Source organism: Pleurodeles waltl, chromosome 5 (genome assembly GCF_031143425.1).
Source record: "Pleurodeles waltl isolate 20211129_DDA chromosome 5, aPleWal1.hap1.20221129, whole genome shotgun sequence".
Lineage (NCBI taxonomy): Eukaryota > Metazoa > Chordata > Amphibia > Caudata > Salamandridae > Pleurodeles > Pleurodeles waltl.
The window spans coordinates 1,624,829,985-1,624,847,845 of record NC_090444.1 but is presented as its reverse complement, the minus strand read 5'-3'; the positions used below and the strand labels follow the sequence as shown (position 1 = coordinate 1,624,847,845).

General features: G+C 40.9%; 1 protein-coding gene across 5 annotated transcripts; it reads left to right on the top strand.

The window, feature by feature from the left end:
* The first annotated feature begins 4,806 nt into the window (after window positions 1-4,806).
* LOC138296632 (uncharacterized) lies at window positions 4,807-9,499 on the top strand. Of its 5 annotated transcripts, XR_011203878.1 has the most exons (3): window positions 4,807-5,301; window positions 5,348-5,751; window positions 7,792-9,499. XR_011203878.1 is itself a non-coding variant. In XM_069235959.1 (2 exons), exons 1-2 carry the CDS (start codon window positions 6,127-6,129, stop codon window positions 7,901-7,903), a joined length of 1,251 nt encoding a protein of 416 aa, XP_069092060.1. In that variant the 5' UTR covers window positions 6,020-6,126; the 3' UTR covers window positions 7,904-9,499. The 5 variants fall into 5 exon arrangements, 1 of the variants encoding a protein (XP_069092060.1); XR_011203877.1 differs by having other exon boundaries at window positions 4,807-5,733; XR_011203876.1 differs by having other exon boundaries at window positions 4,807-5,751.
* Window positions 9,500-17,861: the final 8,362 nt, after the last annotated feature.

Here is a 17,861-nt window from a genome sequence, read left to right as displayed (position 1 = left end):
CAGTCAGAAGATGGCACGTTCATCGTCTAACTCTGGCAAGCAGCATGATTAAAGTGAAAGCCAGAGCCGCAGGAGAATGCTCTGAAAAACACTGAACACTTGTACATCATGAGAGAATGGCTGGGGCAGGTTCAAGTCAATAGGATGAAGGAGATTATTGATGAGTACATCAACAAAGCCTTCCCTGTTCTTGACTTGAATCTGCTACAGCCAAAATCCCAGGAGTTTGTGAACATTTTTTGATCAATGCACGATGTTATCAACTTAACTTGTTACCTAAATGCACGACTGGAAAAGGAAAGCAATTTTTGGTCACAAAATCCACGTGGTACTCATTAAAAATCACAGCAAACAGTGGCCCAGCACCAAAGAACAGCCAGCATATTCACAAAAAGACTGCTGATGTGAGCCTAAGAATTTATTTGGTTTGTTATGTTTTTTCATCTGTCTGGCGCCATTGATAATCCACTCTTGGTATTCCCATAAAACAGGTAGGCTCCTGAAATGCCAATACAGAGAAATAATCAGGTTTGACGCTACTACTGGTCAGTTGGATTAGCTCTGTCCCACCCATATTGTAATTTTCTCCCTTCAGCCTTCTCTTATTACCTCTTCCTCAGTCCTCCTCCTTGTGCTCCTTACCGCTTGTATGATTTTTCTCTCATTTCGCACATTTCTTATTTAGACCTTTATCATTTTCTTTCTTCTTTCTCACCGCCTCTTCAACCCTTTTTTCCCTCATGTTTCCCCACCCCCATTTTAAACTAGGATACACAAATATGATGAAAACCAAATAAATTGCCAAGTACAAACCAATTTGCTTGTTGCCAACACATGTCTTTAAAATCCAAATTCCATCATCTTGGATTGTAGTGGCATTCCTTTACAGAGGAGCAGTTCTTTGCGAAAATGCTAGATCATCTGAGGATTTTTGTTGCAAGTATAGAATGTTGACATTTTGTGGTAAAGAAGGATGCAGACAGCAGCGAATGTAAATTACTAGCAATTATAATTGCAAAGAAACAAATACAAATTCAACACCTTGCCTTCTAACAGCCATAGGTATTTTGATGTAATTACCTTTGCAGAAAAGAAGTGTGAGTAGCTTTCCGGTTTATTACGTTGCCGTGTAAATCTGAGAAAAGCTAAAAAGAAACTGCCAGATGTTCTTTCCTCTTCAAGCTTTCGTTCAGCTAGATCATCTGTTGACCTTGACACTGCTCGAGGATTATTTTCTTTGAAATCAAGCATCAAAAACAAAAATTAATCCTGCAACCATTTCTTTTCCAGAGGGAACTAACAAGTATTAACCTCATAACACTAAGATCTGCATGCAGCAATGTGCTAGAAGATAAGAATAGCTGTATTTTATCAAAGGATATCCGAGATTGCATTTTACGTACATTGCTTTAACAGGAGTTAAAGGAATTGTAGATAATTTGCTAAGGAGAGTTGTAAAAAATACAGCCATGTTTGATACATTAGAAGTGCTTTTGTTCAGAGGATTGATTAAACATTTCCGTGTGATGTTTTCAATAGTCAGAATGCATTTAAGATATATTAAATAAAACAGGATTACCTCATTTTAAGTACAACAAAGTGATTTTGTAAGAACACATTTAGTTTGACATTTACATTTCACATGACTACAGTCGGTATGAAAAATAATTGAAATGCATCATTTCATCATCTTAGTGAGCGGAAATCATCTGTAGAACAGTCAGTTGTAATGTGCTCTTTTGTAGTCCATTTCTTTTCAAGGATTGCTTTCACTACCTCAAAAACAGCATTCCACTACAGATGTGTAGTAGAATAGTTACCAGCGCTTTTTGGAAAATTGGCAGAGACCAAACAAAATAGTACTACACCAGGCAGATTGTGCAATCCAGCCCCTGGGGTATTGCAATCTAGAAAAAACCTGAGCCGGTTAAAATTTTCCTTTTCAGAATCTCTGATGTACTTCTAGGTTTCAGTGCATCATTTTATTAGGATAGAGGTACCTGCATAATATAGTAGTAGGTTAGCAGGATTAAAAGAAATGCACGCACTTTGTTTATCTAGTTTACGTCAATAATGGCAAGACATTGTTAAAGGTACTGTGGCATTTGAGTTGTGGGAGAGAGAGCAAGTTTTATTAATACATTTGTGGCATAGAAGTAGCATATGGCGAGCTAATAAACCTGCTGTTCCAAAGGCCTAAAAGAGAAAATAACGTAGAAATGAAAATGTACACATTTAAATTGTGCTGGACCTTTGTGCCTACCATTCGTATTTTGACACCACGTTTAACACAAAAATATTGCACATTCATAAATGTGTGAATTATTAATGAATATTGATATAAGAATGAAGTGCGCTTCATGTGCAAAGTTGTCACTCTTGAAATTGACTGTTGTCAACCATCTGCACAACACCACCACCTTGCACCAAATTATTTACATTACTAAAAAGACACTCCCGCTTCTAATGTTCCATGTCCTCTTGAAAACACAGAGTCTGATCCTGCAAGAGCAAATGCTGATGAAGAAGGGGTTCGACACGATCAAGCTGTGAGGACAGAACCTGTGGCTGACGCAGAAAACGTGCATTGTGGTGAAGGCACAAGAGGTCTGCATGCAGATAAAGGCACAGACAAAGGTGCAAACAGATTGCAAATAGCCACAAGTGCAGGAGAACAGAGTCAAAATCAAAGTCAAAATCAACTGATTCCTGCCAGTGCAGCAAATGTCATGAAAGCAGTTGCACCCGGAAAGAGAACGGTAAAAGGAGATAAATGGCCTGCAGCTGCACATGATCTTGTTGCTGATAAACTTCCATCAGTAACAGAAGCAGTCAAAGAGTCAAATCAGAGTGAAGATGAAGAAGGTGCTGTAAGGAGAACGAAAAGAAAAATAGTGTTAAGTCACAAATACTATTCACCTGAATGGATCTATTTTGCCACAAATGAACAGGATAATTAGCTCATGGCCTTATCTTTTGACTGTGAGAATTCAGCTGAACAGTTTCAAACTTGAAGTTGCATTTGAACTGAGCTTTGAAATTACCTTGCCAATTGAACAGCAAAGACATTACATTCTGTAAGCAATTATTAGCGATCAACAGATTGTGTTCTATTGAAAATGAACATTTGAACTGATTTTTGACGGCTTTTTGCTGAACCCAAGAAATCTATTTAAGAGAACTGTTGTAAATAGTGCAAAGAGACTTTGAAAATACATTTTTATTTTGCTTTTGCCTTTTTATATTTTTTCTTTTTCTTTTTCTCTACTGAGAATCCTGGTCAGGGCAAACACAGTAGATGTACATATGTGTGCATTGGTTTGATAATAGTATGTATGATAGGGTGCATTTTATTAATTGTGGAAATGAGTGTTTCAATGAAAGGAGTGGTCCATTTTCATCTAACATATACTAGTCAAGTAAATTCTCTTTGATCAGCTGCTTGGCAGATTGACTCTTCCAACAATGGTCCACAATGCCAATTTGTATTTAGAGAAGTAACTTTCATTGAAACCTACACTGGGTCCTCTGACTTGCTCCTTGAGGATCAACCTGGGTAACTTATTTCTGCTCCAATTAGTGGACTGCCCCACAAACAGTTATGGCAACACTTTAGATTTCATTTTATGAATGAATGGCTTATCAAAGTTGAAAAACTACACCTAAACAACTGGTCTGACTATTTATTGATTCTTTTTTTACTCAATATTTGACTTAGCAATGCCTCACTTTCTATTGTTACTGAGTTGCTTATAATTCACAGGTCTTTCAAATAAGTATGTTCTGATATTTTGGCTTCATAGTTTGCTGATGCCTTTGGTTTAGTGCCATCACTCTCCATTATAGAGAATTTAACAGTTCTTCAGCACTACTGCTGATCACTTTGTCCTTCTCAAAAAATCCACATATCTCTTACAAATCCTCTCAGTCGTGGTACTCTAATGGTCTTGGTACTCTAATGGTCTTTGTCTCAGGAAACAACAAATGTTTTGCCATGGGAAGCTCTGATGTAAATCAATGGACTTTGACACTCTTTCCATGTTAATTTACCTCAGCTGCCTTTGCCAGTCCAGGGTAACTAGTAAACTCTTGTTAAGTTCCCATTCATTAGTGGTGGTATGGAGCCTGCCTTCCAAACAGTTCAACAACGTGTCAACGCATCAACCGCCGCTGTGATTCTTCATTCTTTAGAAGTAGGATCCAAAATAAATTAATTATTTTCCTCTAGAATCAGGCCATTAGGCACAACATTTGACAAAACCTAGATAGCTATCCAATACTCACTGGTGTACTGTCTCTAGGCCTTTCAACAATGGCACTCTTCCTGGTTTCATATTGTTAAATGCAAATTAGAGAAAATTAAAGCCTTATAAAATAAAAATAAAAATACTACCTTCAAGCTAGGCAGTGCTATATAAATTGTAAAAAAATAAATAAAATGTAAATGCACAGTACTGTGGAGTGCTTTGGAAACGATGGCATTGTGTGTGGCCACTTAAAAAGGAAAGGCTTGTTGATGTTTTGAAGAACCGTCTAGGACATGTGGTGGTCCAGCATCCTCATCTCATCCAGCACTAATGAAGAACTTTTGGTGAGCATCCTGACAAAGGAGGTAGTCCAAGCAGTGCGACAAATAGATGCATCAGCTGTGCTATCATCAGCAGCCACACTCAGTGGGTTGAACCCTGACATTGGGAGTTCTAATGTACGTTGGTGCCAATTGAATGCATGACTCAGAAATGTCTGGGCTACCACCTCAAATTTGCTCTTCAATAGAACCCCACTTGTCCTGCCATTTGATAAAGTTTGTTTTGACCAATGACTTTGTGTTTCACCACTGCGCATATTAGTTGCTCAATGTTCACCAGTAGCACATGGTATGTTTTGTTCAGTTGAGCCGCCTATTGGCTTTGACATGGCATTAGCCATTACTTTCTGTATTCAGTTTAGCCGTCTATGGGCTTTGACATTGCATTAGTCATTACATTCTGTATTGTGCCTATTGGCTTTGACATGGCATTAGCCATTACTTTCTGTATTCAGCTCAGCTGCCTATGGGCTTTGACATGATATTATACATTGCATTTTATATTCAGCTCAGCTGCCTATTGGCTTTGACATGATATCATATATTACATTCAGCTCCGCTGCCTATTGACTTTGACATGATATCATATATTACATTTTGTATTCAGCTCCGCTGCCTATTGACTTTGACATGATATTATATATTGCATTTTGTATTCAGCTTAGATGCCTATTGGCTTTGACATGACACTAGACATTGCATTTGATATTTAGGTTAGCTGCCTATTGCCTTTAACATGACATTGCATTTGATATTTAGGTTAGCTGCCCATTGCCTTTAACGTGGAGTTCTGTATTTTTCCAAGCTGTGTTTTTGCACCAGAGAACCAAGATGTTTTGCTCTCACAGTAGACTAGACCTGATAAGAGAGAGTACATGGGCGTCGTTTCTCTTCCCTTGAGCTTGGGAACAGGAGTAGTCTTGGAGACCTGGCCAGTCTCCAAAAGGCTTGCTCAGTTTCCCAGGTCTGAGAGGAGGGGGCACACCTTTGTAACGAATGTAACAGGCTGCAGAGAGTCAGATTCGAATCTGCCGGACCTCGTGCTGGAGCTTGGCGCCAGCTGCCAGCATCCCGTGTGGGTAGATGACACTCTTTCTCGCGGCTGACAGGGGTCATCAGCTTGCAGACCTTAGAAAGATGTAGCTGTAAATAGTTCCTACACGGTGAAGTATTTGTTTTGCTTTGCATTCAATATCTTATAAATATAACCTGCTGTGTATATTGCAAACTGATATATTTTGTTTGATTAACGCGGACTGGAAAGCTACTAATTCGTCATTCATATAACAACAATAAAAGTCTTCTTTGACCTCAGAAGTGCATTTCTGTTGTGTTATGTTAGTGCTTAGAAACTAAATAAGAGAAAAGCACTACAATTGGTACCAGGAGTGGGGTCGGTCATTAAGAGGTGATTAAGAAGGGGTATGACGAGTTAGTAGATTTCTAAGTGCACACTTTAAAAGTGTAATTGTTTTTTGTTGTTTGGAGAATTACAGAAATAGTTTTCTGTTTGGGGAATCACAGTAGCACGGCAGACCATGTCTGAGAATACATGTGTTGATGAACTGCCTGATGGTGCTAAGAAAAACTGTGAATTGTTTTCTGTTTGGGGAATTACAGAAGAAAATGCATGTGTAGCTAAAAGGCCTGATAATGTTTTGAGAAATAATTCCCGTTGTATATATGTAGAAAACGTGTGTTTTGGAAGTAATGATGACAGAAAGGTCTGGATACCTTTATCTGCTTACAGAGAAATGCAGGAGAAATGTAGGCAGTTGGAACATGAAAATAGGAATTTACGTGAGCAAATTAGCCCGACTGAAAGTTATAAAAAGGCTGTTTTTGAAGAATCGTTCTTGTCCCATTCCAGTAATGAGGGGGTTAAGACAGCTCCGAGCTGCACTGAGTTTCCGTGTGAGCCAGGGTTTTTGGCAGACAAAATGCATTCCTTAACTGATAACATGGACGAGAGAGACCAGAATGTGATTTACAAGTTACCGTTGCAAAATGCACAAGTAAAACGAAGGATTTTAGAGCAAGACACCCCGAGTTTCATTAGCTTGTTTGATTTTTGGAAAAAGAATAGCCCTCATTTGAGAGAAATCCTAACACTTTTGTACATGGTCACTGTGAAAAATAATATGCAGCTGCGCGCTTGTGATTTGGCAAATGAAATAATGCAGACTTTAGGTTTCTGCGCAGTGCAAGAAGGAAAAACTGATGTACATGTAACTCAAGAACAAGGAAAGAAAATAGTGCCCCTAGCTAGAATCATACAATGGATCTGGTACTTGCAAGACAGGGCTAGAGTACCACAGATAAAAGAATTACCAATGAAGTTGTGTGCACCATTTGAATTCGTGTCCACTGAAGATAAAAAGCATGTTTGTTTTACTAATGATTCATTGACTGAAATGTTGCTTTCTGGCACAGTAGAAGGAACAGAGTTGTATAATGTGTGTCAGATTTTAAAGCAAGAGCTACGTGAGATGTGTCATTTTTACGCTGATTTTTGGTTCTTTGATAATGTTTTAGCCACATGGCTTGTACCTAACTGGTTCAATTACCTTGCAGATGTTAATGAGAAAAATGCAGAGAGAGAAGTGTTCACCCAGAATTCTGCCTTAGTGGGGATGGCTATGTGGGTGCCCCAGAAATGTGAAAAGGCCACTTACAGGTGGGCAGAGATGAGAGAGATGCCCATTCCCCTAGATTTGATAAAAACTGTGCAGCACGCACAAAAGCAATCTGTCATGCAAGCAGTCACAGAGCAGTTGGGGAGAGGAAAGTTACCAGAACAGAAATGGCAAATTGATCAGGTTTTAGGGAGAGTGATTGCTGCAAATTACCAAGGAAAAATCGAAATTATGCTGATACCTAGAAAAGAATCTGATTCATTCATACAAATTGGAGACAGAATGGCCCAAATTGACAAAAGTGCAGTGAATGGAGGTTTGGTAAAGAATGAGTCTGCCCCAGCCCTTCTGACAGTGCAAGAAAAGGGGAGCTGTGGCGCAGCAGATAAAAACCTCAGTGCTGATGTGTGGGCTGAAGCCCCAAGTGACCCTCCAGAACCTGCAGAAAATATAACAAAGGGCCTCAAAAACGTCCTGTTGATTATAAAACAGGGAAAGGAAGAGGAAGGGTGCAGTTTAAATGAAAAATGTTATTTGCAAGAAAAGTCATACTTGTTTCTTTTGCAGATCCTACCACGTTTCGCCACTGTCCCTGAGTGCGCTGTGTGGTCCCCCTTCCGGTGTGTGCGTGTGGGGTCGGGGAAGGGACCGAATCCCCAACCTGAACCTGTCTGAGTAAAGTGCCAGCACCATGGATCCATTTTGCGCAAACTGCGCCTTCAGTTCAAGTTCAACTTGTTTGCTGTGTTTTTTTTTTTTTCCCCCTCTCGTATGGAACTCTGACTTTTGCTTACCTTCCAGAAAACCTTTCAGGTGGACCGTGCACCTTTACATGAGCAGAACTCATGCCACATCAAATTGCTAACACTGTTGAATTAGAGACTCATTCAGAAAAAAAAAATTGCCCAGTCTTTTCTATGTAGATGTATCTGATGTGAAAGGTTATGAGATCAATGTGTTAATTCACTTCTATTGCTTTACAGGGATTGCTTTGATCATAATGTTTTTTTTTGTGCTGATGTTTTTTTTTGTTTGTTTGAAATATGAGATATGTGAAACAAAAATTCATTGGTCAAAGGGCGGAATGTCCTGCCATTTGATAAAGTTTGTTTTGACCAATGACTTTGTGTTTCACCACTGCGCATATTAGTTGCTCAATGTTCACCAGTAGCACATGGTATGTTTTGTTCAGTTGAGCCGCCTATTGGCTTTGACATGGCATTAGCCATTACTTTCTGTATTCAGTTTAGCCGTCTATGGGCTTTGACATTGCATTAGTCATTACATTCTGTATTGTGCCTATTGGCTTTGACATGGCATTAGCCATTACTTTCTGTATTCAGCTCAGCTGCCTATGGGCTTTGACATGATATTATACATTGCATTTTATATTCAGCTCAGCTGCCTATTGGCTTTGACATGATATCATATATTACATTCAGCTCCGCTGCCTATTGACTTTGACATGATATCATATATTACATTTTGTATTCAGCTCCGCTGCCTATTGACTTTGACATGATATTATATATTGCATTTTGTATTCAGCTTAGATGCCTATTGGCTTTGACATGACACTAGACATTGCATTTGATATTTAGGTTAGCTGCCTATTGCCTTTAACATGACATTGCATTTGATATTTAGGTTAGCTGCCCATTGCCTTTAACGTGGAGTTCTGTATTTTTCCAAGCTGTGTTTTTGCACCAGAGAACCAAGATGTTTTGCTCTCACAGTAGACTAGACCTGATAAGAGAGAGTACATGGGCGTCGTTTCTCTTCCCTTGAGCTTGGGAACAGGAGTAGTCTTGGAGACCTGGCCAGTCTCCAAAAGGCTTGCTCAGTTTCCCAGGTCTGAGAGGAGGGGGCACACCTTTGTAACGAATGTAACAGGCTGCAGAGAGTCAGATTCGAATCTGCCGGACCTCGTGCTGGAGCTTGGCGCCAGCTGCCAGCATCCCGTGTGGGTAGATGACACTCTTTCTCGCGGCTGACAGGGGTCATCAGCTTGCAGACCTTAGAAAGATGTAGCTGTAAATAGTTCCTACACGGTGAAGTATTTGTTTTGCTTTGCATTCAATATCTTATAAATATAACCTGCTGTGTATATTGCAAACTGATATATTTTGTTTGATTAACGCGGACTGGAAAGCTACTAATTCGTCATTCATATAACAACAATAAAAGTCTTCTTTGACCTCAGAAGTGCATTTCTGTTGTGTTATGTTAGTGCTTAGAAACTAAATAAGAGAAAAGCACTACACCACTATAGCACCAGATATGCTGGGCACATAGTCAAGATATGTTGCCAACAGAACGTATCCTGACAAGCATGTCACATTGGCTGCTGCATTTTTGTATTCAATGTATACATTTTTTATTCTGGCATCGGGAGTATGTATGGGGGATGCAGGTGACAACTGCAACATCACCGAATTGGCTGAAGTATGCTTTCTACCAGAAAAGGTAGAGTAACACCATTCAATGTATCATTCTTTAGATACCCTGCAACTGACTAACAACAGGGATGTAGACTCCATCAACCACACTGCAAGATAATACATGTTCACCAGAATATATCCCATTTCCTGTCATACTTATGCTTCCACAGCCACGGCCAAAGCTGCCACACTTACCTTAAAATCGACTTGCACTTCCAACAGAAAGACAAACCAGCATGCTGTAGAGGAATTCAGGGCCTTGAAAGTTCTGTCTTAATGGTGTGGAAAATCATGAGTCTCCTTCAACCTCAGAAGGAGACCATGGCTGCAGTTTGGCTGTCAATTACAGATACAATTCAGTATCTGGAAGATATAGGAAGGCCCACATTCAGCGACCACACAATCACAGAGGAATTAAGAGGGTTGACTGGTAATATCTAGTTCTATTTTATGTTATCACACTTGAAGTTACAGGTTTCGATAGAGCACTCAGGTCTGGCATGTTTGACATCAGCAACGACGGACTTGTAGGCTGCAAATGCTTCCAAGTGAGGGTTGCACTGTGAGGAATGGAAGGGCTTCCATATAAAGCACTGTGCTACCTGCAATGGCTGAAAGACTCACATATGGCAATTATGGCAATGATGTGGGTACTGCTTAGCAGGTCCTGATCTACCGTATTCATGGTCCTCTGTGTGGCAGAAGAAAAAGAAAGTTATTTGTTGGAATTCCTATTAAGAACCCAGATCATCCTCGGACTCATTTTTTTTACACTTTTTCTTACTTAATTTCGTCATGTGCATGCATGCATGTCTATGTCATGTATGACCAACATAATGGAGTAGTAATTAAATAATAAGATTGCTTTAGTTTCCAGTCCGAAACAGGTGTGCAGCATCACATTGTGCTGTGCTTTATTATGCATATCAGAAATGCTCATTGGCCACTGTTATTCAATGATTCCTTTTCTCTGTCACTTTTTGGGGCCCATTTATAAGCCCCTTGCGCTGCCATAGCATCATTTATTTATTTTTTCACTACAGCGGAGAGAACAGTCCCCCCACCCCGTGACATATTTACAAACTGCCAAAATGGTACCATTGCGCTAGTTTGTAAATCCTTATGCCACATTATACCTGCCCAAGGTATAATGTATGCAAGGGAGGCTCCCCCCACTAGGAGGTCTGAAGGAATGGAACACTGAAATCTGCAAGAATTTACTGCGTCATTTTTTTAGTCCCCACTCATGGCAGGCTTTAAAGGGACGCTAGGCTGTTTTGAATGGGCCGCCCCGAGCTATGCTGGATTAGCAACAAAATGTTTGACACTGGTCCAACAAAGTGCCACAACGGTGTCAAAAATTCTGATTCAGCTGTGCTACTGAGCGTCATGGTGCACCGTATTGTAAATATAGTGCTACTATGGTGTCATTAAGGGGCACAGTGACGCAAGCAAACAGTCGCATTGTAAACAATGCCCCCAGTTTGTTGTAAATGAGGCTCTTAGTTCTGATCTTAGCAGGGTAATCGTCATCCGCTTCTTTTTGCACTAGCAGACCACTTCTGGCTAAGTTGTGATTTTGCAGTATGTTACAATACTGCTGTCCTGTCCAATGGAGACACAAGTACGTCGCCAAATCAGCACTCCACAATCAATGTAGTGCATGCTCACGCTGAGTAGCATCTCCATAACTTAGCAGTGATGGTGTCAATAGCATGTCGTATTCTGTAAACAGATGGCAGATATACTATATGATGTAGTGCATTCACACTTGCTAATGAGTCATTTCCGTGGTCACCTCTGTGAAGTTGGACCTAAAAAACCATGCATCAGATTGCTTCGAGATCATGTGTATATCCAGCTCAGTCGATCACTGTGCTAGGAGTGATGCTGCTAACATTCCACCCCCCCATAGAATTTAAACAAACTTCGATTCATCCTATTTTTTAATATGCATTTATTTGTTGATTGGAGCAGGACAGTGAGGGTGTTTCATACAGTCAGTGAGTTTCTAGAAACATGTAATCTTATAATATATGTCCTTCATGTGTGGCAACTCTGTGCTTCTAGGAAGTGCATGTGTATGTGTTGGTTCTGTAAATCAGCATATCATAAATGGGTGAAACTCCCATGATAAAGCACTCCAAGGTGATCCACTGACCATGGCAGGAGTTGACCGAAACCAGAAGGAAGTCTGTGTCTGCTGCATCCTGGCAGACAGGATTGCCCATGTGGAGGTATTTGTTGCATCCAATATGTGCTGTTTAGCGGTGAGCGTAAAGTGCTCAGTCCCTCTTCTAATCTCTCTTTCAGGGGATTTTAACCATGCCCATGTTACATCAGTCACTTTCATTGGTTCGTGGGCTTGCCTTTTAAAATCCGCTTGTTTTCATTCGTGAAAGGCATGCATATGTCATGCTTTTTCTGGTGTTTAGCCCTCCTCAAGAGCACCGGTCAACCACTGGAAACATATGAGGCTCCATGTTTTCCATATGGTTTCTGGACTACGTTTTCTCTTTATTTTGCAGCGCAATCACACTGTGGTCTTTTTTTTTCATTTAATGTGGCAAGAAAAGTCCAGTTAAGAGTTTACAACGCTAATAGCTCTAACTCGACATAATGTGAGACCAGTTGCATTGCAAATGCTTGTTATATTTTCCACCTGATTAACACATGGTTTTAGTTAGTGGCATGTTTTGCAACAAGCCTCATTTTTTTCTGGTTATTCACAATCTGCAACTTTTTTTGTGCTTGCCTTTGTGAACCACAGTTTGTTACTCTCTTTATACATGTTTCTAGCAATCGCGATCAACTGGAACCCTTCATTGCTGGGCTCTTTTTATGGACGAGCGTAAAGCGCTCCATCCATAAAGTAATCTCTCTTTGGGCTTCAAACCACGCCCAGGTCAAGTCAGTCTCTTTCATTGGTTCTACGAGGCTCGATGTTCTGAGCCTGGTTTCTGGACTACTTTATCTGTTAATTTTCCCCGCAGCGCGATCGCGCTGGGCTTTACATAGCGCAATCGCACTCTGGCCCATATTTATACTTTTTGACGCTAAACTGCGCTAACGCAGTTTAGCGTCAAAAAGTTTTGCGCCGTCTAACGCCATTCTGAAGCGCCATGCGGGCGCCGTATTTATGGAATGGCGTTAGACGGCGCAATCAGACCGGCGCTGCCTGGTTTGCGTGGGAAAAAACCACGTAGACCAGACAGCGCCGGCGTAGGGGGAAAATGGCGCATGGGCGTCTTAAAATGGGGCAAGTCAGGTTACGTCGAAAAAATCGTCTTAACCCGACTTGCGCCATTTTTTAACGACGCCCATCCCCCATCAACATGACTCCTATCATTGTAAAGATAGGAGTCATGCCCCCTTGCCCCTTGCCCCTTTGCCCCTTGCCATGCCCAGGGGACTTCTGTCCCCTGGGCATGGTCATTGGGCATAGTGGCATGTAGGGGGGCACAAATCAGGCCCCCCTATGCCACAAAATATTATTAAAAAAAAATAAAAAAATACTTACCTGAACTTACCTGAATGTCCCTGGGGTGGGTCCCTCCAGCCTTGGGTGTCCTCCTGGGGTGGGCAAGGGTGGCAGGGGGGGTCCCTGGGGGCAGGGGAGGGCACTCTGGGCTCATTTTGAGCCCACTTGTCCCTTAACGCCATGCCTGACCCAGGCGTTAAAAAGCGGCGCAAATGCGCCGTTTTTAGCCACGCCAACTCCCGGGCGTCTCTTTTGCCCGGGAGTATAAATACCACGTAAAGGCCTGGGAGTCATTTTTTAGACGGGAACGCCTCCCTTGCATATCATTAACGCAAGGAAGGGGTTCACGCTAAAAAATGACGCACATTCCGGGAACTTTGGCGCTATTCGCCTCTAACGCCATAGTATAAATATGGCGTTAGTTGGCGTTAGTTTTGCGTCGAAATTGCGTCAAAAAAAACGACGCAATTTCGGCGCAAACGGAGTATAAATATGGCCCTCTGTGTTTTCGTTTTCAATTTCAGCGCGATCGCGCTGCATTTTGCATAGTGCAATCCTGCTGTGTTTTTTTTTCTTTAAATTTGTGTGGCAAGAAAAGTTAGGTTAGGAGTTTACAACGCAAATTGCTCCAACTCGAGCAAACGTGAGCCCCGTTGCTTGTTTAAGACTATGCTATTTTAAAAGTGTTCCAAATCTTCGTGGCCCGTGTCAGCATTTGCTAATGACTTCGTAATTTAGGTGAGAGTCTTTATGGGCTATTACAACTGGCAGAACATGACGAAAATGCGTGACATACTATTACAGCACTAATTAATCTGCATGAATTTAAACAGACCTGGGCATGAGTTATGATACAGAGAATGTAATGAAGGACTTTGGTTTATTAAACCCAAAATTTTAAAGTACATTTATATTTTTGCTGCTCCACCGTGATTACACATAAAAAACAAGAACATGCTAATATATGTTAATCTCTAGGACTTCAAACTTTGAATCCGGAGCTTCACAAGCCACATACTCAATAGCCAGAGGCTAAGGCATCTGTCATCTGTGGCAGATGATACCCCGTGCTTCTGTCAGCAAAGCTACGTGTCTTCATAAGTACACAGTATATGGAGGCAGCCATGCAGGATGTCAAACCGAATCCTGACTAGCAAACACTGAACTTTCGTGATCACGGAATCCTTGCTTCATTTTGAAATGACAAGAAAAATATTTCTTATTCACACAGATTTGTGTGCTCATGATTGAATAAGGTATTGGTGCTTTACAGACACCCCAAAATACAGACACATCTCAAAATAATACAAAACAGTATAAAAATGCAATAATTAAATGCGTACCTACTATTCTTTTGAGCGCCGTTCTGCACTTTCCCATTCACTCAATGCACTGCAGCAACTTATCACACCCTTTGTTTGAAAGGTGATGTCCTGAGAAGGAATAGGGATTTATTTCTGAGTCTTATATTGCAGTGAAAACTTTCACATATCTAGCAGGGGGTAAGAATGTTTGCTTTGGTGATTTGCTCTGTATGTGATGCAGCTTGTGTAGAAAATTTAGGCCCAGACTTATTAAAAGTGGCGCTGCACCTAGTGCAACGCCACTGTTCTCGCGCCCCTACGGCCCCACTAATGCCACCATGTGGGCACCGTATTTAAAATATGGTGCACCATGTTGGTAGTCAGGGGGATTAGCATCATCATTTTTTACGCTAGTTCGGCGCTTTGCAGGACAAACGTCAAACGTTTTGACCCTAATCCGGCAAAGCACCCAGAGGCCCATTGAACACAATGGGAGCCTCTTTTTAACACCTGCAATTAGCAGGCGTTAAAAAATGCCGATAGAAATGGTGCATAGGAATCTCATAGATTCCTTTGCGCCATTTTTACGGCTCCCCTAATACCAGAACGCCCCCCTTGCAAAAATTATGCCTGGCGCAGGCATAATGTGGCGCAAGGGATTACAAAGTGGAGCATTGCTCACATTTTTGCCCTTCCAACGCCACATTAGCATTAAAAAAAAATACGCTAATGTGGCATTGGAATAGTGCTAGGCCACCATAAATCTGGGCATTAGTGTGTTTAGAGGTAGTCATTTGAGAGATTGAAGAACAGGAGATAACCAAGTATCCTGTGGCCAATCTAGTGGCAGAGTTGAGAAATGTTTTAGGAGGGGCTAGACGTGGCTTTTGCAACATATTTTGTGCATGAAATCGCTTGCAACTGGACAGTGGTCTTTAAATCTTGGGTTGGGAAAAAAGGTTTGATATTTGCAAATAGTTAAATTAAAAAATGCCACTTTTGTAGATTTGCCTCTTATTGCACATCAAGATTGACAGGTTTATCTTTAGATGCAACCCACGTGAAGATCCTAAGGTTTTGGAGTTTTCCATCTATTCTTGAGACTTCGATTGAGAGGAGGAAGAATTCAGTTTTTGAGGAGTGAGCTTCAGATTCCACTAACTAATCCACATCTAATATGAGACAACAGTGTGGCATGGGATTTGATCCAATCTCTATTGTCGATTATGAGATAGAGTTGAGAGTCAGCAGCTTACTAGTGAAAGGCAATGTTGTGATTATATGAATTCCTAAGTGATTTAACATGAAGATTAGAAATTAGGGGGACAAGGATGGAGCCTTGAAAACACCCCATGGGGCACAATTGTTGAGACTGACGTTGAATTTTCTACTTTAATACATTGGGATATGTTTGATAGATACTTTATGGACCAATTGAGTCATGAGCCTTCCACGCCCATCCTCTGACATGGTAAGTGTGCATGAATGTCATGGTTAATTATGTTGAAGGCTGTGGGGAGATCATGTCAAGATGCACTAACCTAACAATCCAGATTTAACAGGAGTGACATGAGCTTCCACACTTCTATGAATATTAAACACATTCTTTGATATCGTAGAATTCACCTACACCACTAGCAATCAAGCCTGCATGCAAACTCATACCATAATACTATAAAGGTTCTAATGAGAACATAAAGTGTTTGCAAGACAAGATCTCATTTACTTCTCTTGAAGAACCAATGCATGTGTAATATTGAACTCTTAGTCTTAACAGATAACTCTTTGTGAAATAAGAAAAAGTGCAAAATAAGTGTTTGTGATCCTAATGAGTGATTCCTTGTTTAAACATAAAAAGAGAAAAAGAAGGGTTTGTAATCCTAATGGATGCCTCCTCGTGTAAACTAAGCTAGTGAAATACATAAATTCACAATGCCTATTGAAGACGCCCTGAAATAATACTCAAATGCAAGTCCATATCTTCTTAAAGGATCTTCACTAAAATACTTCTCTGAACCAAAGATGTCTTTCGTTGACTTTCAAGAATAACAGATTTCAAGCAAATTTAGAAACAGCAAGTGGTAGCTGAAGCAACTGTGTTTCACAATTGTCTGGCAAGAATGCTCAAGCACTTCAACCTGGAAAGTAACTGTCCTAGAATACTTTCAGTAATTATTCTCAGACTATATCCCAAGTCATAATCTGAGATCTAGCAGTGCAAATCTACTCATTCAGAGTAGATTCAAATAAAGGTCGTGGGTGGAAAGCCAATTTTCAGTGATAAGGAGGGGAGTCACACACTGGTCACAGATCTGCTCCAATCCTCCCCAATGCATCACGATGGGATGTTAAACCATCATAGTTAGTGTACACTATGGCCATCACATACCTGGTGGAGGACGTACAACCCATTTAACTCTCATTCTGTTGCTGCATTACAGTTGTTTTCAATGCAACTGCTTTCTTCCTTGTGCACGTATGTTAATTAGGGGAATATTAAAAGGGGGAATGCATGGGAGTTAATTAGGGGTAGCTAATTTTAGCAATTAATATCCCTACAGACATAAAGCAGACGGTCATGTTCTCCACAACCAACACTTTGTCTTCTGAAGTGTTTAAAAGAATGAAACACTGGTATCACGGGCTAACAGCAATATTTAGGTGTCGCGTAGGTTCTCATTATGCTAATGAGGCTACTGGATTTGGGCGGAAGAATCGCTTGGATTGTGAGGTACTGAGTACCATCCCACACCATGTGACGCCTTTCGGCCTAATCCGGGTTTTCTGGCTAACTAGCAGCACCTCATCTCTACCCAAGAGCAGGGATGATTGTGGCAACCGGGTGCATGACAAGGAAGACTCCTCAGGGGAATCGTGGTCGATCAAAGTTCTCTCAGTTACATTGGTCTCACATAGGCAAAGACAACAGAGGCAGAATGTAGTTCAATAGGGGTTTATTGAAGTAGCTGCATCTTAGATAAAATGGCATGTATTGCAATAACTAGGAAGATAAAACACAATAAAAGCAAGAGGGTGACAAGGAGAGTGTAACACAAAAACAGTCCCATCATAGTGTTACTAGGAGTTAGATATAGTTCTTCTCCCTATGCTATGTTTGAGCACAGCATAATAAGCCTAATCTGCCCTTCAGGTTCCCCCTGGGAAAACATCATATCTTAGTAAGGAAGTCTGCAGTCTACAAAGACACCGTCCCCATGTAGATCAGGGGTTCGGACGTCTAAGCAAACATCTGTAGCGAGGCAATCAGCATGCAGTCATGGTCATCTGGCTGGAATCTCCCTCTAACGTGTATGGGACAAAGGCGTGTTTTATAATAAAACAGTTGATATTCTAAGAAATGGTCCCCACTTCTGAGTGTGTATGTTTCTGTGAATTTTGGAGACACAGCGT

Coding starts and splice junctions, on each gene's coding strand:
- LOC138296632 (XM_069235959.1), top strand. CDS start 6,127: ATGTCTGAGAATACATGTGTTGATGAACTGCCTGATGGTGCTAAGAAA. Junction 7,266..7,791: donor TGTGAAAAGGCCACTTACAG/GTGGGCAGAGAT, acceptor TTTCTTTTGCAG/ATCCTACCACGTTTCGCCAC.